Here is a 25,789-nt window from a genome sequence, read left to right on the forward strand (position 1 = left end):
CTCGAGTGTCAGAAACAACGATAATAAATACAAACAGTACAGAATCATGTATTCGTGTATTTTATTTTGGTATTTATCTTGTATCAGGGCCCGGGATGGCCAGGTGGTTAAGGCACTCGACTCGTAACCTGAGGGTCGCGTGTTCAAGTCCCAGTCCCACCAAATATGCTCGTCCTTTTCACTCGTGGTGGCATTATAATGTGACGGTCAATTCCAATATTCGTTGGTAAAATAGTAGTCCAAGAGTTGGCGGTGGGTGGTGATGACTAGCTGCCTTCCCTCTAATCTTACACTGCTAAATTAAGGACGACTAGCGTAGATAACCCTCGAGTAGCTTTACGCGAAATTCAAACCAAACCAAACCAAACTCTCGTATCAGGAGGTGACACGCTTTTGAAACAACGGTTCACATTTGTCACAAGATCGTGTATCTAACCTGCATCGGTTCAAAGTAATCGGAAACCACACGGTCTGTGGGAAGTTACACAGTGTGTATTCTCGGAACACACTTTTACACATTTTATGCTGTTATTTCCCTGCAAACAATAACACTCGGATTGAATAACGCGGATGTTAATTGAAATCCCAAACTGTTTTTCTTGGACTATGAACAGAACCATTGAAGGTTTGTCTATGATTTGGGAACAAATACTGCCCTGTAAGAGACAAAACACTCCTTGAATAAATACAGTGAGAACTTTTGCTTAAAATATGTAAACACCACTGTAATTTGATCGAAAGTACTGTGGTTGTCATGAGTCACGTCAACTAACAGATACGTTTATAAAATTAGGTATAAACATCGATAAAATATTTTACCACATCTAATTTGTGTTTCTAGTTTTGCAATTTTTTGACTATTAACACAGATGGTCAATTAAACAAAGGCTTTATTGTACATAAATTAATAAAGTAATTTCTTAAAGTGTGTTCGATATTGTTAAATCTTTAAAATTTGTTGAAAAAAAATGCAAAGTTCCGAGGCCCAAAGTAACTTCGGAACTTTTAATAATTTTTGTATGCTTTATACAAGTTACATTATTTATTTACTTATTTTATATCCTTTAAAAGTTTGTCTACTTTTCAAGAAAACTACTCGAGTAGTGGTTGTGCTGTTAATATCGTCAGACAAGAGTGTTGTTAGGGTGCAAGGCTGACTAACTGCCTTCCCCATAGCATATCAGTTTGGAACTAAGGGTCATAAGTAGTTAGTCCTCGTGTAGCTTTGCGCGAAAATTATAAATAAAAACAGCATAAAATAACTTTTTACTTTAACGATTGGCAGAAATAACTTTTTAATAATAACAAATAAATATTCTGTTAAAAAGAAAAACAGTTCAATACTATTCCCCACATGGCGATGTTTGATTTCAGTTACATTTGAATGTTTTAAAAAATGCTTGTTTGGTGTTTATGTGTTGTATCCACACGAGTTGCAAATTTAACCCAATTTTTAGCAGTTTGCGTCCTTAGATTTCCCTGCTGAGACACTGGGAATTAAAAGGGGGAGGTATATTTATTTATCTATTTAAGAGGGTAAAAAATAATAAATATATCACGAAAGAAATTCCTATCAAAAATTAATCAGCAAGAGCGCCACCACGTTTCTCCTATGACGACAAATACTTTATTGTCGCTGCGTTTTCAACTTACTGTCAGTAATTTTCATAAATAAATACGAAGACCACGCGCAGTTTTCTTATTAAGTCTTCAAGATTCCACTTGATTCTAAAGGTTCGTAGACTCGTAAATCAAATTTATTTGATATGTTTTTATTATAGGTCTGTCACTTGTAAGCCTATGATAATGTTCGTTGCAAGGTACCAAATAACACATTAGCCAGTTAGACACACACACACACGTGTTCATATGTATTTTACACAAGGAAAATGAGTGTTTTTACTCAACATTTGGGTCTATTCTTTATAATGTATGTTGGGGCAGGTGAGAACATAAAATTATTCATTATGACACAAACATGTTGACTCTTCCGATAGGGTATGGCGAGTGAACAACTGGATAATTTGGGAGTTACGTCATAAAATGTAATCTTGAGCTAATGAACTACATTTTACTGAAAAGAAACAACACACATTTGCAACTCTTAAACACGTTCAAAATACCAATCCTACAATAATTATCGCATATATATATTAGATACAAAAAGGAGGAACATTATTACAATGAGTAATTGTAATAAACAAATTTTATAAATTGAAAAATTTCAAATATAATTCTTAGTGATACGGTTAAATAATAAGGAATAGCTGCAGGCTTAACTGGACAACATTTTCCAAGTTTAACACTCTAATTACCCTTTGTTTTACTGGGGCTTGAGGGCTATCTACTATAATAAGGAATAGCTGCAGGCTTAACATGGGCAACATTTTCCAAGTTCAACACTCTAATTACCCTATGTTTTACTAGGGCTTGAGGGCTATCTACTATAATAAGGAATAGCTGCAGGCTTAACATGGGCAACATTTTCCAAGTTTAACACTCTAATTACCCTATGTTTTACTGGGGCTTGAGGGCTATCTACTATAATAAGGAATACCTGCAGGCTTAACATGGGCAACATTTTCCAAGTTCAACACTCTAATTACCCTATGTTTTACTGGGGCTTGAGGGCTATCTACTATAATAAGGAATAGCTGCAGGCTTAACATGGGCAACATTTTCCAAGTTTAACACTCTAATTACCCTATGTTTTACTAGGGCTTGAGGGCTATCTACTATAATAAGGAATAGCTGCAGGCTTAACATGGGCAACATTTTCCAAGTTTAACACTCTAATTACCCTTTGTTTTACTGGGGCTTGAGAGCTATCTACTATAATAAGGAATAGCTGCAGGCTTAACATGGGCAACATTTTCCAAGTTCAACACTCTAATTACCCTATGTTTTACTAGGGCTTGAGGGCTATCTACTATAATAAGGAATAGCTGCAGGCTTAACATGGGCAACATTTTCCAAGTTTAACACTCTAATTACCCTATGTTTTACTGGGGCTTGAGGGCTATCTACTATAATAAGGAATAGCTGCAGGCTTAACATGGGCAACATTTTCCAAGTTCAACACTCTAATTACCCTATGTTTTACTGGGGCTTCAGGACTATCTACTCTAGCCATGTCTAATCTGGAAGTAATAAGACGAGAGAGAAGGCAGCTAGTCAACCCCACCCACCACCAATTCTTACTAACGAAAAGTGGAATTGGCTGTAACTTTATAATGCCCTCATGGCTAAAAGGATGAGTATGTTTGAGAGAATGATTGGAATTTGTGAGCCATAGATTGTGAATAGAGACCCCTGACAACCAGGCCTACTTAGCTTTGCTTCCTTAGATTTTCTCTTCTGATCATCTGGAGATTAAAAAGTTTATGAAACGTGAACAATTCTATCAAATAGAAGATTTTATTACCGAACCTACAAAACATACAAACAATATTTAGTTACAAAATAAAACAAATTTTAAAATCAGTGTTAACAACCGAGAACATTTTATAAACAAAGGACAAAACTGAAGTTCAAACTGTTAATTTATACGTTTGTGCAATATGAATCACTTCATTTAGAACAGCACATATGTATATAAAAAGAAATGAAAGAGCATTTAAAGTCTAAATGTATTAGTTAAACAAACATTACTTGTTTGTTTTTTGTTTTTCAATTTCGCACAAAGCTACTCAAGGGCTATCTGTGCTAGCCGTCCCTAATTTAGCAGTGTAAGACTAGAGGGAAGGCAGCTAGTCATCACCACCCACCGCCAACTCTTGGGCTACTCTTTTACCAACGAATAGTGGGATTGACCGTCACATTATAACGCCCCCATGGCTGAAAGGGCGAGCACGTTTGGCACGACGGGGATACAAACATTACTAAGAAAAATAATCTATTATTGTATACATTCAAAAGTAGCGATTCCTTTTCTACTCAAAGGTTGTTAATTTCTCAGATTTTGAAACAGAGAGAGAAAAGAAAAAAAATACGTTTGAATAAGTACGTCACATTTAACTTGGAGTTTAAAATGTTTTACATGCTTTTTTAAATCTGGCGTTTTCCCAAAATCTGTTTTTTTTTTAAATTGTGGGAATTAATTTGAAAATAACCTAAAACAATGCTGACACTAACATTAAACTTTGTACGTTCCTTTATTTATTTAATATTTTTATATTAACAGTTACTGCTAATTATTACTTTTCAAATTGTTGACTGTAAAACTACAAATATCTTGAAATAGAATACCAGGTAAGGTAAAGTTAGGGCAACACAAATAACGACTAGTAAAACATGCACTCTGTCATGGAATACACCAGCTGTTAAGGTTAAGTGAGGGCATTGTGAGAAAATAGTTGTAACACCCGATATGTTATGAATTGTAACTTTCAGTTATACATTAAGAATGGATTCTTTGGTCAGTTCTTCTCTATAGGGTTCTAAGGCTGGTTTGATTTCTTGCTCAAGGAACTCTTTAACCTGTGTTAAAAGTATAGAAAAAAACACAATTTGAAACGGTTGTCATTACTGTTGAGATAATACAAAATCCTTACATAAATCTTATACAATAGTATCTCTGTACTGCTGTAACATTTCATCAGAAGAAAACATTCCATAAAGACATCCTGCCAACAAACATGGATAACCTTAATTAAGTGCCACCAAAACATTCAATATCCTGTTATTTAGCTTTTATATGATGAAGCTTTTTAATGTTAATCTCTACTCACAATTTGTGAATTTACATGTTATAAAGTTAAAAATAAAACTTCTAAAAAAAAATCAACAACAACAAGTAATACTTTTAAAAAGATTTTTAAAAAATTATAATATGGCAAAAGACCTTTATTTCTTAAAATTATGTTTATCTCAAGTCCCATCACATTTTCAGTCTGGATGTTTGGAGAATTGCAAATGTTAGGCTTAGGCTACTCTTTTATACACTGCTCTATCTGATGTGTGTTTAATTCCACATAATTTTGTCCATGTGAAGAACAGATATATAACAAATAATGTAACAACTTTGAACTTTATTAATTCTGTTATTATCAACGTGAATTTAAAGCTATCCCCCTTCTTTCTTTAAACTTTATTAATTCTGTTATTATCAACGTGAATTTAAAGCTATCCCCCTTCTTTCTTTGAACTATATTAATTCTGTTATTATCAGTGTGAATTTAAAGCTAACCCCCTTCTTTCTTTGAACTATATTAATTCTGTTATTATCAGTGTGAATTTAAAGCTATCCCTTCTTCTTTCTTTGAACTATATTAATTCTGTTATTATCAATGTGAATTTAAAGCTATCCCCCTTCTTTCTTTGAACTATATTAATTCTGTTATTATCAATGTGAATTTAAAGCCATCCCCCCTTCTTTCTTTGAACTATATTAATTCTGTTATTATCAGTGTGAATTTAAAGCTATCCCCCTTCTTTCTTTGAACTATATTAATTCTGTTATTATCAATGTGAATTTAAAGCTCTCCCCCCTTCCTTCTTTCAACTATATTAATTCTGTTATTATCAATGTGAATTTAAAGCTATCCTCCCTTCCTTCTTTCAACATTTCAAAATAATTTATCATAGTTATTGATTGGTTGTTGTCTCTAGACTAAGTTCAAAGAGTGCAAAATCTAACCACAATATTAAGGCTTGCAATATCTCTCCTAAGTAAACGAACATTTCTGTTCCGACTTTTCTTTTGCCTACTTTTATATTTTGTTTCATTATTCAAACACTTTTGTAGTGCTTTACAGTGATACTTAAGGTACTATTCTTTAATTTTTTATGACACGTTTTAAATAGAAGAACCTTTAGTGTTACTTTCAATTTTCTACATTCATTCATAAAGTCAAAATCTAGTCTATTATACTAAATAATACAAATAGTAAATTTCATTTTCATTTTGACAACAGTACCTACTATTTTGACAACAGATGGCACTGGTATAAGCTCATAAAATTAGCACTTTAACTAGCAAACTTTTTTGTTTTTTAAGTCATTGTGAAAAAGAATGTTCGTGACACTTTAGCTTTCGTTCTAAGAACATTTAAATCAACATCCTTAGATGAATGACTTCTGATAAAAAAATATTTGAAATGTGTCTTTTTTGTATCTTGATATTAACACCTTTTATAGTCATTTAGAAATAGAAAATTAACATACACCACTGTACATGGTACTGTGTAATCATACTAATTCTACAACTCTTAAATAGAAGATCAATTTCATAAATTTCATTTTATAGAGCTAATGTTCATAAACCTCAAAATTATTCATAATTACATATTTATTTTTTCTGACAATATCACAGTAGCTATCTTTAATTTCATAAAGAATTAAAAAGTGTGAAGCAAGTTCTGTTCAGATATGGATTACATTCATAACTATGTATCATTTTAAAATGATAAATGAGGAATTACATTATACTGATGTAAGTAGGCTTCAGACATGAAGAAGAAAGATAAATGTTCTGTCGAAACATGAGAAATGATGTAGTATGTTCCACCACAATATAGTATTTTTACCCAAGTCTTTCATTTTTGGATAAAAGAGTAATATTTTGAGATAAAAAAAAAAGAAAGAACTTTAAATAAAACTACCCACAAATTTCTGTATGTGTAGTTTTAAAATTAGGGTTAACAACAGAGAACTTTTCTAAATATGAGATAAAATTAAACTTCAAAAATAAACAACATGAAAATGTTATGTCTGTTTTCAAAGTAAAAGAGGACAACCACATGTTGTTTAGAGTAGTGTATAAAAGATTATATGAAGTCTATATTTGGTGTTCCTACAAACACCCAGACCAAAAAAGTGAGAGAAATGCAGATGAAAATAACTTTGAAATAATATGTAATTTCTACAGTGAGGAAAATATCAGAAATGAACTTTCACCATTAAAAAATGTAAACCAAAGTTTATTCACGACATCCTTCTAAAAATAAAGATGCCAAGGAAAGCCTGTGTAATGACAAAAACTTTTAGGATCTGAGGATAAAATTATTAACAAATTTATTTCTACTGATTCACAATAAATAACGAAGAAAACAACTTTCTGATGGCATCAGAAATAATTTTGGACATAACTAATATTTTCCCACCTAAATATCTTATACACTTAGTACGGTTATTTCAAGCTTAATATACACTGTTCAAAAAATGTAATTTGGATCCCATCAATGAAATCCCCTTACTGTCAGAGTGGTCATCTTGGATAGAGAAGAACCATAATACATAGTTCATATACTCTTATCTTATTTCTACTGTAAAATATTTAAGAAACTGAAACCACTATCAATTTGGGTAACAATTTACAATTAAAGATGTTTTATAAACTTTTATTATGTGCAATTTTGGTGTAAATTCTATAAAAACAGTACTTTAAGTGATAGAGCCAAAAGCCAACTTCAGATAATTTTACTAGATTTGAAAGTAACGTGTAAATTATTTTTAGCACTACGGTTTGCAAGCATAATGAAGAGAAAGCTTATTAATCAATGAAGAAATTTAATCACACATTTAATGTTACTGTATTAAGATACTACCATAATACAGCCCTACTAATCTGTTTCAAGCTTTAGCCACTTGGTGTAAGATGCTCAAAATTAATTTTGTTAATAAAAATATGTTAATAATAGAAACATCCCTATAAATATGAGCATGTTGTGTGCTTATAAACAAAACTACTAAAAATGTTACATTTCTACTGTAGTTTAATCTGAGAATATTTACAATATTTACAACTAAGTCTAGGTTACTGGTCATCATTCTTTCCTAATAAGTATACAATAGAAAAAAAACTTTTACTGGCCCCTATGGGGAGTAATGCACAAAACTGGCCTGGCACGGCCAGGTGGTTAAGGTACTCAACTCATAATCTGAGGGTCGTGAGTTTGAATCCTCGTCACACCAAATATGCTCACCCTTTCAGCTAACATGACAGTCAATCCCACTATTCGTTGGTAAAAGAGTAGCCCAAGAGTTGGTGGTGGGTGGTGATGACTAGCTGCCTTCCCTCTAGTCTTACACTGCTAAATTAGGGACGGCTAGCACAGGCAGCCTTTGTGTAGCTTTACACAAAATTCAAAACAAACCAAAACCTTTATTCAGATGCCATTCTGTGATATTATTTTCACAATTAAAAGTTTCTTTTCTATTGCATATTCATTCAGAAAGAATGATAACCAGTAACCTAGACTTAGTTGAAGTTGTACAATGTTGAGAAAATGAAGATGACCACACTGCTCGTACGTGAAATAACTCTAACACTCACATTAGGAAAATATCCAGTAAATGCAGAATGAAGTGGATTTATAAACTTATTTTTTCAATAAAGAAGGAACTTTGCTAATGTTTGTTTTGATATATATATATATATATATATATATATATTTAGCAATGAAAATAATAATAAAGAATAAATTAATCTACTTCTATTTTCCTCACCTGTTGAGGAGCTCGGCCTACAAATGAGATTGGATCTAACAGCTTATCTAACACACTATGAATAGGTGAAAAATACGAGTCTTCTTTAATTCTATGAACTAAGTCATTGTCTCCACCACTTTCCTTTACAACTGCAGCAGCTAGCTGTGAAAGAACTCGAATTTTCTCATGGCACTCCTAGAAAATAAATTTTTTTTTAACTCCCTATTCACAATTCCATTTGTTTTACATTTACTTTTGATTTCTTTATTGATGTATTACGTTCATGGAAGATCTTTAAACTTTAAAAATATTTCATGTTGGATTTTGTTTTATCTGCAACCAAAATGTGTGACCACTGTAAAGCCATTGTTTATTTCCCAATTACAGCTTAAGCTAACATTCCATCTGATCTGTTTTTAGCAAGTCAGATTAATTATGAATACCAAAAACACACTTTTAAGTTTATTTTAACACTACTATCAATATTTTTTAGAGTCTAAGTAAACAGATTAAGTCTTATGTATTCCTAGCTTCACAGGATCAAAAATATTCTGTAGAAAAATTATGGTACTCAAATGACAGGAACAAACTACGATTATTTGAAGATAGCCCTCAAGTAGCTTTCTGCAAAATTCAAACAAACAAACAAAAATAATACTATGTCACAAACATGATTTCTTTGGAATGAAATCTTTGAAGACATTGGCAAATATGCATTTTTCACTTATACTACATTTCAAAGCAGAACATTCATAAAAAAAACAAACTAAGTATGAAATCATAACCCTAAATAACAAAGGTTCACCTGACGATTTCCTCCAGATTTCACCATTTCCATAATGATGTTTTCTGAAGCCATAAAGGGAAGTTCTTGTTGGATGTGACGTTCTATTACCTTTGGATATACCACCAGCCCTTCACATATGTTTTGTAACAAATTCAATACAATGTCAGCCGTTAGGAAAGCTTCAGCTAAACAGATTCTTCTGTTGAAGAGAGAGAAAACACATTCTGAAAAATTCATGTTTATCTGTCCTTGGTGTAAATATTTTATCATAAAGATTATTTACAGCAATTAAATAATCATTTAGTGTCACAGCTTACAAAGATACTCAACCAATTTAAATCTTAAATTATTCCAACCATCCAGGTCTCATGTGAGAAGAATCAATTAGTTGGATGTAACTGATTATTAAGTTCAACTAACTGCCATGTTCTAGTTATAATTAAGCAACTGATTGAAAATTTTCTCAACCCAAACCAGCCATTTTTACATATATATTTTTAACTCATTGAAAGCTGTAGGAAAGATATTACAACTCTTATTCAATAAAGATTTAAGTAACAGTTTTTACTGATTAATGATGATGAAAAAGATGCTAGTATCCTCACACACTAAGGCTTCCTTGTATTTCTAACAGTTTATTCCTTAGTAACCTTCAATCAAGATGAAAATAATTCCATTACCCTAAAAGTGCACAGCCAGGTCTGTTACTTATACTTCTAATTTAAACACAATCTTAAAGTTTTGTAAAACACATCAGATAAAAAGAAGTTTCTTGAAGTAGTTCAGAAAGATATTAATAGAAAAAAGGTTTCTAAAACATCTGGTCTTAACAGACAGTTTTGGTAGCTATTCTAAATAACAAGTTTTTATCATAAACATTATTTATCTTGACTGAATGTAAACAATTACAACTAGCAATGTATTAAATGCATTCTTTACATATATTCATTTTGGTTCAGACAATTAGCCTACTTAAATGAATGATTTATGTATACTACATTCATAAAAAAAATCTACATACAAAAACACATTTATAAATTTAATGTTAATTACAATGAAAAGGACAACAACACTTAAGATAAACTACATTGTTTATTTAGAGCAGAAGTGGACACAAACTTTTTGGAATCCTATAGACTCCATTTCAAGTATCTAATGCAAAATAAAAAGAATTACATAATTCCTTTCTAGGTAAATAGCTAATATAATTTGCTGCAGTAATTATAATTTAATCAAAACTAAAACATAAAAGTGAAGGAGTAATAAAGAAAAATACTGTACATATTAAAAAAATGTGCAGTTTAATAAATGACCACACATTATCTTTTTTGATGTATATTTCTTTAATTAATAACTGTAGCTCAGTGGTGACTTTGCAAAGGACATTGAAATTTGATAGGTTAATTTCATGACCAATTTCTTTATATGTTAGCATATAAGAGAAGCACAGGGGTTAGTTAACCTTTTTCATGTTTTCATGAAAATCAGCTTAGGGGTAGTAAATATGCAACACCTATTTAATTTGAATTTGTAAAGTTAAGCTCTGTTTACAAAGGTGCACAAGACAAGACTATATAGCAAGTTGGGTACAATTTGTAGTCTGGGTGGACTTAACAGTATATTAGTTAGAAATTTATTAGTAATGTTCTTAAAATAAATGTTCTGGGTAGCTGTTTCATTGTAGAGCATCCTGTACAAGAGAAATTTCCAACTGCAAGTTAAGGAATGTGGAACACAGGTTATAAGCTCTGTTTAATAAGCATGTTACATGATTTCTCAACAAAAACACTGCTTGAACAAACTGTCAGTTATTTTTGATGACTCTATCAAACTTGTAATTCTTAACACTAACCTTTTATTACTTACTGTTCAATGTGAAAAAAATCCAATAATATCTGATAGAACTTCAAAACAAAATATCAGAACTAAATATGTTGCTGCCTCATTGTATCCAACAGGTTCTTGCTCTGGTACTTTATACGGTCTTCCTAAAATTTCACAAAGCAGGCATCCCCTTCCAACCAATTCTTTCAGTCTTAGGCATGCATACTTACATAAAAACTTGCAAAATTCCTGGGACCTATAGTATAGCCACTCACTCTCAATGAATTCACTGTTTCTGGTTCTTTCCAGTTTACATGTGAATTAAATCAACTTACAAAAACTGGTTAACTTTGATGTTACCTCTCTCTTTATAAATATACCTCTGAATGAAACCATTCATACTTGCATATCTCAACTTAATTAACACCATGTTAGATCTTACAACCAAGAATTCAGATTTTCTAATCAACAAAACTCTCTTTAAACAACAAAACTCTCTTTAAACAAACAGATGACAGAGCAGCAAGCTTCTTACTATATTCAACATCAGCTAACATATTTCTCCTGTATCTCAACATCTTCCTTACTGACTTCAGTCCTCTCCTTCACAGAAGGCAAGCAACATCTGCCTTACTGATTTCAGTTCTCTCCTTTACAGAAGACAAGTAGATGATACGTTATTCATTTTCACAATGAGGTTCAGTGTTGAACATTTTTTAACTTACAACATCCTGTTGTTAAATTCACTTGCAAGGTTGAAAATAATAATATTTTACCTTTTTTAACCTACTCATTATTCATTATACTAGTGGCCTTTGGTACATCAATATACAACAAATAGATGTTTACATTTTGACAGTTTTATCCCATTCATGTACAAAATAAATCTTGTAACGTTTTTATTAAACTGAACTTATAACCTATGTTCCACATACCTTAACTTAAACTCAGAGCTTTCTTTCACGCCATTTCTCCCTAAAACATAATGGCTACCACAACTATTAAAAAAAATAAAATTTTTTTGTTTATTTTGGAATTAAGAACAATACTATACAATGGGCTATCTATGCTCTTAACCCACCACAGGAACTGAAACCTGGTTTATAATGTTGCAAGTCTGCAAACATACTGTTGTGCAACTGGGGTGCAAAATTATTAATATCTTTTTGACTAAGAAACTATATAATCCATTCAAATTACCAACTGCACCCAAACTTAACATGTAGTCTTGTCTTCCACACACTCATAAAGAAAGCCCAACTTGAAAAAATCAAATTAAATGCATAATACATTGTTATTAGCACCAAGTTGACTTCAAATCTGTTTAAAACACATGATTTTTCCATACTAAAGACCTTCTTCCAATTTCTCTTTCTTCATTGCTTGAATATATACGTGGAGAGTGTAAGGGCCCCCTACACCAGCAAAACCAAATGCTGTCTACTAGTTAGAACCAATGAACATGGAGTTTCCATGAAAAAAAACAAAAAGTTATGTAACCCCTGTGTTTCCTATATATGCCAACATATAACAAAACTGGTCATGAACTTAACTTATCAAATTTTAATACCTTTTGCAAGGCCAACATTGACCTAGAGTTACTAATCAAAGAAATCCTCCACATCAAATGACTTTCACCAACACTGAATAACATGCAATCTTTTTTTAACATGTACAGTGTTTTGTTTATTACTCAATCACCTTCTGTATGTTATAGTTTTAATTAAATTATCATTTTTGCAGTAATGTATTTTAGTTATTTACTTATATATAATTCTTTTATTCTGCATTAAATACAGAAAATGCTGCCTGTAGAATTAATAAAAACTTCTGTTTACCCTTTTTGCTGAAAATAAACAGTTGTTTTTCTTAAATATTTTTCAACTTCTTTTCGTTCCAAACACACTGAGTGCTAATGTTGTTAACAATAACTAAGTACACAAAAATTACCATAATGTCCAAAAGATAAGAGAACAAGATGACTGCATTAATTCTGAGCTGGTGAAGAAAAAATTGGGAAATTCAAAGAATGACCAGATAATTTTTTTCACAAAGATTTTGAAGAAGGTTAAAGACTGGATATGTGAGTCACTCACTACTACTTTTTGTCAGTCTTTGAATAGGAGGCAGGTACCAGAGGATTGGAAGTTAGCTAGTATAACTTCTATTTTAAAGGGAAATGATAAAAATTGTCCCAGTAATTATCAACCCATTTGTCTTATATCTGTTTTGGGAAAAAGTTTTAAAAAGTCTTTCAAAAGATGCTTTCCAAAGTCATTTAAAAAAGTTTAAAATTTTATTGGATTGTCAACATGGTTCCACAAAAGGAAAATCTTGCTTTTAAATCTTTTGAAATTCTTTGAAAATGCTAGACCATACATAAATGACGATAAAGGTGTATATTTGGTGTAGCTGGACTTCCAGAAAGCATTTGAAAAGTGATACATGTTACACTTGTAAAAAAATATCTCTGTAGGCATAGGGAATAAGTTAGCAAATTGGATAAAAGAATGGCTAGATGAAAAAAAGCAGAGGGTTGTTACAGATGAAGTTCAGTCAGATCAGGTCAATGTCACAAGTGGGATATCTCAGGGTTCAATCCTAGGATCTTGGACCTTTGTTGTTGTTTTTTTAATTTACATCAGTGGCATAGATGAAGAAATGGTCAATAAATTATTAAATTTGAAGATAATATTAAGGTCTTTGGTGTTGCTAGCTGTGAAGAGGATGCTACTGAATTACAAAAGGATTTGGATGATATAGTGAGCTGGACAAATTAATGGCAAGTGAGTTTTAATTAAAATAAATGCACATGAGTTATCGTAATTTGTATTATATGTGTAATTTGTATAAGAACAACCTTAAAAGTGTCATGAAAGAAGAGGAACCTTGGTACGATAGCTGATCAGCTCTTAAAGCCATCCAAGCAGTGTGCTGTCTCTACTGGTATTTTAGGTTGTATCTACAGAAATATTGAATCCAAGTCTAAAGAGGTTACAATTTTAATGTACAGGTCACTAGTTAGGCCACATTTGGAATATTTTATTCAGTCTTGGACCTCTTACCTCAGGAAAGACATTGAATTGTTGGAAAGAGCTACTAGTATGGTGTTTAGGATGGAGGGGGTTGACATATGAGAAGAGGCTCAAATCTTTCCAAATTATCTTCTCTTGAAAAAAAAACCAAGTGTTGGGAGAACTGCTTGAGGTGTTTAAGATTGTAGAAAGAAATGGATAGTGTTGATGCATTATCTTTTTCATAATTAACTGTAATAACAGTGGAACTAGGGGACACAAATATAAATTTTAGCAGGTTAGGAGTCATCTTTACCTAAGAGGTTTATTTTTCTAACATGGTGGTAGGTAACTGTAATGGATTGTCTTCAGATGTTGTGCAGTAAATTTAAATTAATTTAAAACAAAAGCTTGATAAGTATATTTATGATAAGGGTTGGCTTTAAAATTTGAAAAAAAAAAATTACATATCAATAGTTAAGAGGATGGAACAGTCAAAATGGTTGTTTGTTTGTTTGGTGTTTATTGGCACAACGCAACTAGGCTATCTGTGCCAAACTGGTAAAAAGCATAAAAGTAAAATAGTTGTAAAACATAAAAATAAATCGAGGTGAAATGAAACAATGTCCAAAATTAAGGTATAAGTTTTAATTAGAATTTAAAATGCCAATGGCTCATAAAAACTTAAAAATACAAGTTGGACAGTGTTACCATCACTAATGGCACTGTCCATCATCAGGGATAAACCCCTAGTAAGACATGTCTAAGATCGTGCTGCTGATCACAGCTGTAACAACATGACAATAAAATATGGGCTATTGTGACTTGAGTGTCACAAAGGCTACACATTGGTGGAACAGTCCCAAGATAAAAGAAAATGATGAGTTAAAAAAACTGAGAGAAATGCATATCCTAGCCAGTACTCTTTCTGATCCTAACAGAAACAAGGTGGTCATAGAACAACAGATGGTTTGATCTGGAAAAGGTTATGATATTGCTCACTTCAAGTCAATTGGTGCAAAGCTGAGCCTTCAACACAGGACAGTAGCCCATATATGGAACAGGCACAGCCATAACAGCACCACAACAGATGGACTAAGCTGCAATGTCAATGAACTTGTTTCTGTGAATACCAATGTGACCAGGTATTCAGAAAAACTGAATAGAAACAGAATATAAAGAAAGGGCCAATCCTTTTTGAATATCAATGAGATAAGGGTCAAAACTAATGTGCAGTAGACAGTTAAGAGAGTCAGTGTAAATAGTATAGTTGGTGTACTGCATAGCTTCTACATTATCCAGGGCAAACAAAATAGCATATTATTCAGTGAACACAGAAACTGTAGAGAAGATCCTGTTATCTGCCACTGAGCCACAACAAATCATGTTGCAAAAGATGTTTGACAAATAGAAGAAGGTACTTCAAATTGAGAGCATCCATCTTCTTCAGATGTCTTTAAGAAAGGTTACAGGTGGGAATGGTAATAAGCCAGGGTGGAATGGGCTGGTCAGTGGAGACAGCAACATCATGCAAGAACAGACCCAATTAAGCCAGTTTCACTTGGATAAGAAGGCCAAAAATTAAGAATGGCACACTGTCTATTCTGAAAAAGGATGGAAGACATGACCCTACTTGTGGTAGGGTCTGAAGTTTAGAAGCATACTGCAAAAAAATGTGTAAGTGGCATAGATTCATGGGACTCGGCATAAAATTCTGGACTGGAGAAGCACAGAAAATCCCCATGCAGAGCTGAAGACTCAGATGGTGAATGGGGTCCAGTATCTTCAAAGCCGAGGTACTGGCAGAACCATAGACCAGAGATCCATAGTCCAGTTTTGACAGAATGAGAGCATGATGGATCTTGAGCACAGCCCATCAGTCTGCTCCCCATGAGGTTGAAGAGAGGACATGGAGGATGTTTAGTGCCCTCGTACACTTGAAAAGTAGTTGCTTGAGTTGAGGTATTAATGTAAACTTACAGTCAAAGATAAGCCCCAAGAATGCAGGAATCAGGGGAAGAAAAACATGACCAAGACAGAGCTTGGGATCAGGGTATATACCCCATTGGTAGCAAAATTGCATGCAAACGGTTTTGGAGAAAGAAGAGGTAAGACCATTTGCTATGGTCCACTTCAACAAATGAATGAGGGTAGTCTGAAGTTGTAGCTTAAGAAAGTTCATGTTCGACAACTGACATGAGAAGTGGAAGACGTTGACATAAAGCCTGTTTGCAACAGTAGGAGGAAGTTATGTTTTGATAACATTAATCTTGACACTAAAAAGTGTGATACTCAAGACACAGCTCTAAGGGACTTCAATTTTCAGAAGAAAAAACAGGAATGTGTCAAATCCACAGAGACTTGGAATCACCTGTCTAATAAAAAGTTCCAAAGAAAAATGGGTAAATGGCCACACAACCCAAATGAGTGGAAATGCAGCAAAACTACCATACTTCCATGTAGTGTTATAAGCCCACTCAAAGTAAAAAAAATACAGAAAGAAGAGATTTCTTCTTCAAGAAGGTTTTTCTGATCAAAGTTTCAAGATGAACCAGATAGTCCAAGGTAGAACACTATGAATGGAACCCACATTGGGTAGGTCAGAGGAGGAGGAGGAGGAGGAGGATGTTTCATTTGAGGAATCAAATACGATGATTATTAACCATCAGGTCCAAGACTTTATAGAGACAACTGGTCAAAGTCATTGGATAATAATTAGAAATCTTGGGATCCTTCCTCAAATTAGAGAAAGGGAGAACAATAGCCCAGTGCCAAAAATCATGAAAAACATTCTCCTGTCAGATACAGTTAAAAATAACTAGAAGAATAGCAAGAGTGGCAGGAGAGAGATGGAGCAGCATCACATAGCAAATATCATCATGTCCAACTGATGTACTACCAGACCAGTGAAGAGAGAGTTTGGGTTCCACAAACACAAAGGGGCAATTGTAGTCTTAGAGATGATCAATTCGAAAGGAAAGAGGTGACTGTTCTACCCAACACTTGATGGCTAAGAAGGCAGGAGAAGAAACAGAAATGCTGGATGCACAAAAAGAGGTCTCAGCAAGAGTATCAGCAATACTCTGGAATTCCTGGCCATTGGAGAGCAAGTCAGAAAGGTAATGGGAAGTATACCTCCAATTAAACTTCCAAATCATGTTCCATATAATTGTGGAGTTACTAGTAGAAGAGATCCTATTTGGGAGCATAATCCAAGATTCATTTTGGCTTTGACATATAACCTGTTGAACATAGGCATGGGCTTGCTGTAAAACATTACAGTTTGAAAAAGTAGAATACCTGTGAAAAGTATTCTAGGCCCGTTTTTGCACCTTACATGCCTCCTGGCATGCCAAGACTCCACCGTGGATGATGATACTGTGAAAAACGTGTCTAGATCTAGGTATAGACTGAGCAGCTGCCTGGATAATACAGACAGTCATACATGATGCTATGCAGCTGTCTATTAATGGTATACAGAAAACAGCAGGATTAAGTTCTGAATGAAAGAGAAATGAAAATGATCCATCTCCAACTTCCACTGAGGAATATGTGTCAGGTGACATTGGCCATGGCCAATTTCCCTCAAAACAATAGGATAATTATCCCTGCAACCATTCATAAAAGTGAGAGAAGAGTTAAAGGGAGCAGAAAGAGATTAATGGCAACACAAGAATCAGTATTAAAGAGAAAAAGTTGTGATCTGAGAGCATATACTCAATGGAACAACCCTTCCAAAAATACCACTACCACCTCAGGGGAATTGATCAACCATTAGCGCCACCCCTCCATGCAATTGTCTATCATGCAACCTCTTATTTCTGTATAACAAAAACTGCCGAAAGCTGATTGTATCAGTAGGTTTTAGAAACATTTCCCGTAAGGAAAGACACACAGAGAATGATAGGAATCAATCAAGGCCTTAATGTCATCCAAATTAGAATGAAAACCTCAAGTTTTACTGTATCAAAATGGCCATTTTTACTTATGTGGTGAAAAACTCTTCTGTTTTTGACCATGCTGTTTTCTTTAGTAGCAGGAGGTCTGTTGACCTCCATGGATCCTGTCTTAAGTCATGTGGTTAAGTCTCTGTCAGTAGATATAAAATCCAGCAATGGTGGGCATGAATAAATAATTGTTCTACATAGTAGAACCTGAGCAGACAAAAGAAAGAAATACAGAGGGGGTGGGAGCCACTACAATTAACAAATTGAGGATCCAGTTTGCACTTGTAGATATTAAGATATCTGCCACCACAACAAGCACACATCACAGAACCATGACAAGATCCCTTTGAACAACCAAACCACTGCCACTGGAAACATCAGATAGGGTTGGGAATATATAGCTATACCTTACAGTTCAGATAACCTGTCTTGACAGAAGCAGGTGGAAGTGGTGATGTAAACATCAAAATTATAACACTGGTAGGCAATATAATTCCTATAAGGAGTGAAGATATATAGCATCACAGAAACTCCTTGGTTGGAAGAACTAGTGAGGATTTCCAACTCAAGGATGTTCTTCAAATCCCTATCAACAATAACTCCTTGTGAAAAATTCAAAGTAGCATGAATAATAACCTTAATGGGTATATCCCCAATGGCTTTCAAATTCAAGAGGACTTCATTGTGTTTTGGGATAGGAGTTTCCACCAAGATGTTCCCAGAACATAGCTTTTTAACTGACTTTGCAGAGCCAGTAAGCCCCTCTAATCCCTTTGAAGTAAAAAAGGGTGAAATTTGCCCTAAATTTTTGCCATATAAAAAATGCAGGATAAGAAAATTGGTACTCAGTTGCCTGTAGCCCAATAGGACCAGCCAGTTGACCCTAGGAGGGCCACTCATCTACAGAAATTCAAGACCAAAGTGGTGGGTTGGAGTTGGAACCCTCAACCACCAGGATCCTTTCCTCTCTTTCATGAGTCACCCTGCACAGCAAACACACGGGTGAATGTTTAGAGCCAAGAAAAAGAAAACTAAAAATACAGAACCTTCCCTGGAAGATCTCTTTACCACATACACGAATCCACCAAGGGCCAGTCGAGACAGAACAATTGGTCCCATGTTGTCTTAAAATGTTATGTTAATTATGGAACCAAACAATACTGAGACTAAACACTTCACTTCATGTGTGATTATTACAAAGAGTTTACACTAACTATCCTTAGTGTCAAATTAAGAGCAAGAAGGTGCTTGAGATGACTCATCTTCATGGAAAAGTGGTTGTACCTATTGGCACTATCATCTAATGTTCTTTCCATCCACTGTACAGAGGCAGTGTGTAAAGAATCTGTCACTAAAGTCATCAAATGTCGAGACAGAGAGCAGCACCGCTCACTCCTCATTGGATTTCTTTTATATGGCATGGCACTGGAACCTATCTGTGATTTTTCAAAGGGCTCTTCCACTTCTTTTAGGCTAGCTAGGAGACGAACATCTGTACAAATCTGAAAAAAAGAGATATCAAAATGGTATTCACTAAAAAACCCACCAGTTCATAAAAATACTTTAACTGAGATGAATAGTCACCCCCCCCAAAAAAAAACACATCATCAATTTCTTCATCAATGCACTTATTTGAAGTAAAAAAATAAATAAATGATAATCTTGTATGCATTTTCAAATTTACCAATTATGAAAGACTGTTTGTTGTTAAGCACAAATTTACAAAATGGACTATCTATGCTGTGGCCATCACAGGTACTGAAACCTAGTTTTTAGTTATAAACTTTCAAAACATACTTCTAAACCACTGGGAGTAATTATGTAGAATAAAATATTGCTAGCAATGAGAGTGCCCAACTGATTAATCAAAGCATTTTAATGTTTTGTAAGTTTATGTTTTTGGAATTTGCATACTTATAGTTAAGAGTAGTATTTTAAATTCACTTCATTATTTTCTTGCTCACTTTTAGTTCAGACTTATGTAGGTAACTTGTTTTGATCAAACGTTACTGATAATATCACAATTACTTAAACACGTGTTAAATGAAAATCAAGTTTCATGTTTCAACCAGATGCCAAAGTTTTCTACTAATACATGCAATTCTGGAACATTCTCAAGAATAAAAATTCTGCATTTGGTTAAATAAACTGTTTAACCTGACATCATTACTGGACAAACTGAATGCGTAATTAAAGTCTGTATGATGCTTGACCACAGTTTAATTTATGTATACTTCTGTAGAAACATGGTACTCAAAAATAAAGTTGTAAACACTGAGGTAAAAAGATATTGTATGTTTATTTAAACAATATTCTGTATACAGCTGGTTTTTCTTCAGTCTCAAACCAACTCTGACAAGAGATTTACAAAGAACATAAGGCTTGATGTAACACCATTTACAACAATGATAACATTTAACAGTATTAATGTGTTATTTTACAGGGTTCAACCAAATACAGCTCAATGACTTAAAAATATAATTCAGTGAAAGGCATCTCTATTCTAACAAGTTGCAAAAACCACATAGTTGAGACAATACAAAAACAGGAAAACACTACAAGTTACAAGAAAATGCAAAGCTGGCTCAGAAATTGTTTGCATCTAAAATGAAACAAGGAAATCCCTAACTAAAAGACATGTTGTACCACTGGACAAAAGAATATACCCTTATTCCATGTTTCGAATTTAATATTTAATTTTCACACAGTTTTTGCTTTCCACCTTTGTTTATTGCTGCACATGTTAGTAAGTGTGTGTTTTCATATAGCACAGCCACATTGGGCTATCTGCTGAGTCCACTGAGGGCAATTGAACCCCTGATTTTAATGTTGTGAATCTGTAAACTTACTGCTGTTCCAGTAGGGAACTTGCATTTTAATGCAAACACAGTTAAGGTGTCAGAGTTCTCAATTTTTGTGTTTCTCTACTCATGATACCAACCTTAACAGTCAGTGCACGGTTTAAACAGAGTATGTGATAAATAACACAGGTAAATATGAATATAATTACTTGCTGTATGTGACTTAGTTTCAGTTAAAAGTTCTTGAATCAACAGCTGAGAGTGACAAAACATAACTGGTTTAACATGCCAAGTTCTACTTGAAACACGATAAAAAAAACAACTATGAAGACCCTCAAGGAGAGGAATGGAAGTTGAAGATAAAATATTACATCAAGGATGTGTCACCTAAATATCCAGCCTAGAAACTTTCAACATTCATCAAACTAGCAATGTTTTGGGACTGTTCAATCCTCTAAACTAAACTAAAGTTATTGAAAAAAAAATTTAAAGCCAGCCCTTATCACTCATATAATCTACTTCTTCCACAATATCTACAGGCCACCCACCCTGTTAGAAAAAAAGCTGGAAATGACTCCTACCCTACCAACATTTGTATTTTTGTCCCCTAGTCCTACATTTCTCATTGTTAAGCATGAAAAAAGATGATGCATCAACACTATCAATTAATTAATTAATTAGAAACACCTCAATCAGATCCTCTCCAACTCTTTCTTTTTTCAAGAGAAAATAATTTGAGAGATTTCAGCCACTCTTCATATGAAAATCTCTCCATCCCAAACACCACACTGGTAACCCCTTCCAAGAGTTAAATGTCTTTCCTAAGGTAAGGACCCAAAGACTGGAAACAATAGTCCAAATGTGGCCTAACCACTGACCTATACAATGACATTATAGCCTGTTTAGACTTGTATACAATATTCCTGTAGCTACAACCTAAAATACCACTATAAACAGCACACTGCTTGGATAGCTTTAGAGACTGATCGACTATTACACCAAGATCACTTTCCATCATAATATAGTTAAGGTTATTACCATTCAAGTTATACTTATAATTCAAACTGTAATAACCTACATGAATTATATTCAATTTATTACAATTAAAACCCACCTGCCATTTATTTGCCCAACTCACTAGATGATCTGCATCACTTTGTAAATCAGGACAATCCTCTTCACAGGTAGTAACACCTAAGACCTTAATATTATCTGCAACTTTAAGTAACTTATTGCCCATTTCTTCATCTATGTCATTGATGTAAGTCAATAAGAACAAAGGCTAAAATTGATCCCTGAGGTTCCTCACTCGTGGCATTATTAACCTTTTGCATCAGGCTCAGTACAATATACATGAGTTTACCTATACATTTGCATGTTAAATATTTGCACTATAATTTTTAAAACAACATGTCTATCTTCATAAAATTTGGTAAACTTCTAGTAGAGATTAGGTTTTGTACACACAAAAAAATCAGATTTTTAATGAAATATTTTTACCAAAGATTTGTTTCAGAAAACTGAGACTGTTTCATTACTAGTCCGAGTACAAGGTGATTTCAAGTTATGATTAGAAACTATTCTTCATTCCAAAAATCTCAAATATTATTTGTGTAATCACTAACACCTCTTAAATATATTTCAAATGTTTGTTTTAAGTAAGACTTTATATTTTATTTTCTATACCCTAACTACATGCAGTGCATCATCTGACCAACCTCGTAATCATTATAAAAAGAGGAAATAAATATAAATTATGCTTTTCACAGATTAATATAGCTCAGAAAACCAGTCATGGGACATTTTAAGCTGTTGATTGGTTATTCACGTGTCATATATTGAAGTAAGTGTATATAAGGGACCGTCTTCAAAATTATAAAGGTGAATGGGTCACTGTGTTTGATTTGGTACATAAGCCATATCCTGGCAAAATAAAAAGATAGGTTTTTATGTTATATTCTAGCTTGTTGATATTGGTAATTTGAGTTCCTAATCTGTCAAAACTATAAATTTAGTATTTTGTTATCACAAACATCTAATCTTAAACAGTACCGCATTCAACATACCATGTGACTCACTAAAATCTCTATTTAGGTGTATTCTTTTAATATTTACTTCTAAATTACAAATTAATTCATGTATAATATTAAAGTTTGAATAATAATCTTTAATGCAATTCCAAACCAATTAGCATAAATTCATAAAATAATAGTTCAATAACATTTTCGATGCAAGTCAAGAAATATGATGACATAGCCTCTGACCCCTGACCCAGCATGAAAAGGTTAATCCAATTTGACTGAACTCCATTTGTAGCAATCCTCTACTTTTTACCATCCAACCAATTATCTATCCAATTTGTTATCTAGAGAATATTTTTACAAGCCTTTCATGTGGCATCTTGTCAAATGCTTTTCGAAAATCTATATACACCAAATCTACACTTTTACTTTCATCTACCTAACCATAAAGAAGTACTCAATTTTTCAAAGATAGTCACACACACAAATAAGTATAGAGTGATAGAATGCTACTTAAATACTAGTTTTTACCTTCACAAATATGCATAGCCTAGATTAAAATGAAAGTATACTTAGACAAGTAACTTACAGCATATAAACTTAACATCCATATACAAACATATTAACATACCTAAAACTTAAACAAAAAACAAAAGGACTACAGGAGAGATGAATCTTTCTTACAAGGACAACAACAAAATATGCCATGATACAACATTCAAGAAAACAAACCTTATGTGCAGATGCCCCAAGGCTAGCTAACACACAAAGGCAATCCACATCAACTTTTCTGCTGTACGTCTGACCACAAATAAGGTAAGTACTAACAGTGGGAAAGAAAAACAAACACTGAGATAATCATGTTTAGTTTCTTCATAATATTGGGGAAACAAATTCTTTAAACATTACAAAATTATATATCATACATATCCTAGTAAAAAACAATTAATTAAAGACTATTGCAGAATAAAATACTATCTTTTTTTAATGAATTAATTAGCATGTGCCTCAACAAACATATGTTATTTGTGCTTTGTTTTATGGACTCCTATGGTAATATAATACACATTAGTGGTTCCCAACTGAGAATTTTCTACTTCTGAACCAAAACCTACTGACCTCTTCATATAACATTAAAGTTTTAAATTACTTTTCAATTACATTGTGAAACAGCATACTTCAGAAATTATAGTTTAAAATGCATATTTTTTCAACCATTTGGAATCTACTTGTGGACTAGTGGGGTTGGAAACCACCTTTGCATTGTATGGGTAATTTTTTTTTCAAGAAGTCCCAAAACATCTTTATAGTACAACATGTCACATTTCAATTTCCTCTTGTTCTTAAGGTTTTGAGACACACACAGAGAATGTCCCTATTGGGAAACTGTCTAAACAGATTTTATTTTTCATCATCAGTAATAAATATCACCATCATTACACATTCTTCAATACCTAAACATTAACATAAAGAGAAGTTACTTCATGACTACAGGAGATTAAGTTTTATCATTCTCTAACAATAGAAGGTACCAGTTAATTATTAAATAAGATTATTTGTTTTTACAATATATCGTTCAGCTTTTGTTTACAAAAGTTACTAAAATCTATTTTAATTTTCTTGGGCCTCAAAACAGATTAAAACATGTATTAATTAGTTTTTACATGTATTTGTCCAACTTATAAAGCTAAGTTCCTAGAAGTGTTCAAAACAAAATCAATAATAATAAAAAAAAACAAAAAATAAAGAACTGAGTTCAAACATAACCACAGATAATAGTATATAAACAAGTATTTCACTTTAACCCTTTTTTCAAATAATTACAAAGATTTGTGTGAAAGATGCTCAAAAAGATATTCAATTCTATGTACACAAAATGTCAGATAAACAACTTTAATTAAAATGATGTTTTTGCTTTAATTTCACATGATTTAATTCCAAATTATTCAGATAGAGGAAAAGAATAAAAAATAGTTATACTGTTGCAAAAAGAACCTTAGACATAGCTATATAATAAAAAATAGCACATACAACCTTTGGTGTTACATTCCTGACACAGTAACTGAGCTCACCTTTCAAAACCACTCATCTCTGTAACCATCTCATCAAGCTGTTTCACCTAAAATACATATTTGCACAACTTCACTAAAATACATTTTCAATATTAGAAAAGAAAATTCACATGGTAACAATATATAAATATATACAGTTTTTGAATCTCAAAAACAATGATGGCCTTATATTGCCAATATCCTTTGGTACTTGTGCAATTTCATCAAGATATTTTGAGGTCTAGCATCTTAAACAGCAAAGAACAACCAAAGGCCACAGATCTCTACACTAGTTTCCATCATAAGTTATGCAATAAATCTAAAATAAGAATAATGGTGAAAGATGTAGTTACCATTTGGATAATATGTCCATACCAATATGATGGAATTTGAAACAACACAAATATAGATTGAATGTCCACAGAGAAAAGTAAGACCCATGAAAATGAAGAACTGAAAACATGAAGCAAGTAATATTCAAAGGAGTGTAATACTCCTGACAGACATACATGCATTACAATATATTTTCAAACTCTTTATAAGATAATCTATTAAAAAAAAGAGAGAGAGAGCACACTGACATATAAAAGCAATTTTTATATATTGGAGCATTCTTGGAGAGAGGTTACACATCTTCCTGGAGCATCCTAAACAAGAGTCAGATGGTGGCCAATTCAATCAGATGTTTGATGATAAGACATCCCATATAGATAAGTATTACTGTTTATTACAAGAGTTATTTCTCATTGCACTTGCAAAATTTCTAACACAAAGGAGCTAGGATCTCACCATCTGTATTCCTTCCAATGAGTTAAACTGTAGGTTGTGTCTCGACTCATCTTTAAAAGGAACTTAAATCTACTGATATGGTATCCAAGAAATACCACACATCACTTCAAATGCTACTGTTTCTG

General features: G+C 33.0%; 1 protein-coding gene across 1 annotated transcript in view; it reads right to left on the reverse strand.

The window, feature by feature from the left end:
* Window positions 1-3,401: 3,401 nt before the first annotated feature.
* Window positions 3,402-25,789, reverse strand: part of Adsl (adenylosuccinate lyase) — a 38,705-nt gene continuing 16,317 nt past the window's right edge. The window contains exons 6-11 of the mRNA XM_076484558.1: window positions 24,897-24,943; window positions 23,557-23,647; window positions 19,287-19,504; window positions 9,236-9,416; window positions 8,449-8,625; window positions 3,402-4,479 (exon numbers count right to left, since the gene is read on the reverse strand). Of these exons, the coding sequence (XP_076340673.1) occupies window positions 4,393-4,479; window positions 8,449-8,625; window positions 9,236-9,416; window positions 19,287-19,504; window positions 23,557-23,647; window positions 24,897-24,943 (801 nt within the window). The 3' untranslated portion in view covers window positions 3,402-4,392. The remainder of the gene's footprint in view (window positions 4,480-8,448; window positions 8,626-9,235; window positions 9,417-19,286; window positions 19,505-23,556; window positions 23,648-24,896; window positions 24,944-25,789) is intronic.

The sequence above is a fragment of the Tachypleus tridentatus genome, chromosome 13, assembly GCF_004210375.1.
Source record: "Tachypleus tridentatus isolate NWPU-2018 chromosome 13, ASM421037v1, whole genome shotgun sequence".
Taxonomy (NCBI): domain Eukaryota; kingdom Metazoa; phylum Arthropoda; class Merostomata; order Xiphosura; family Limulidae; genus Tachypleus; species Tachypleus tridentatus.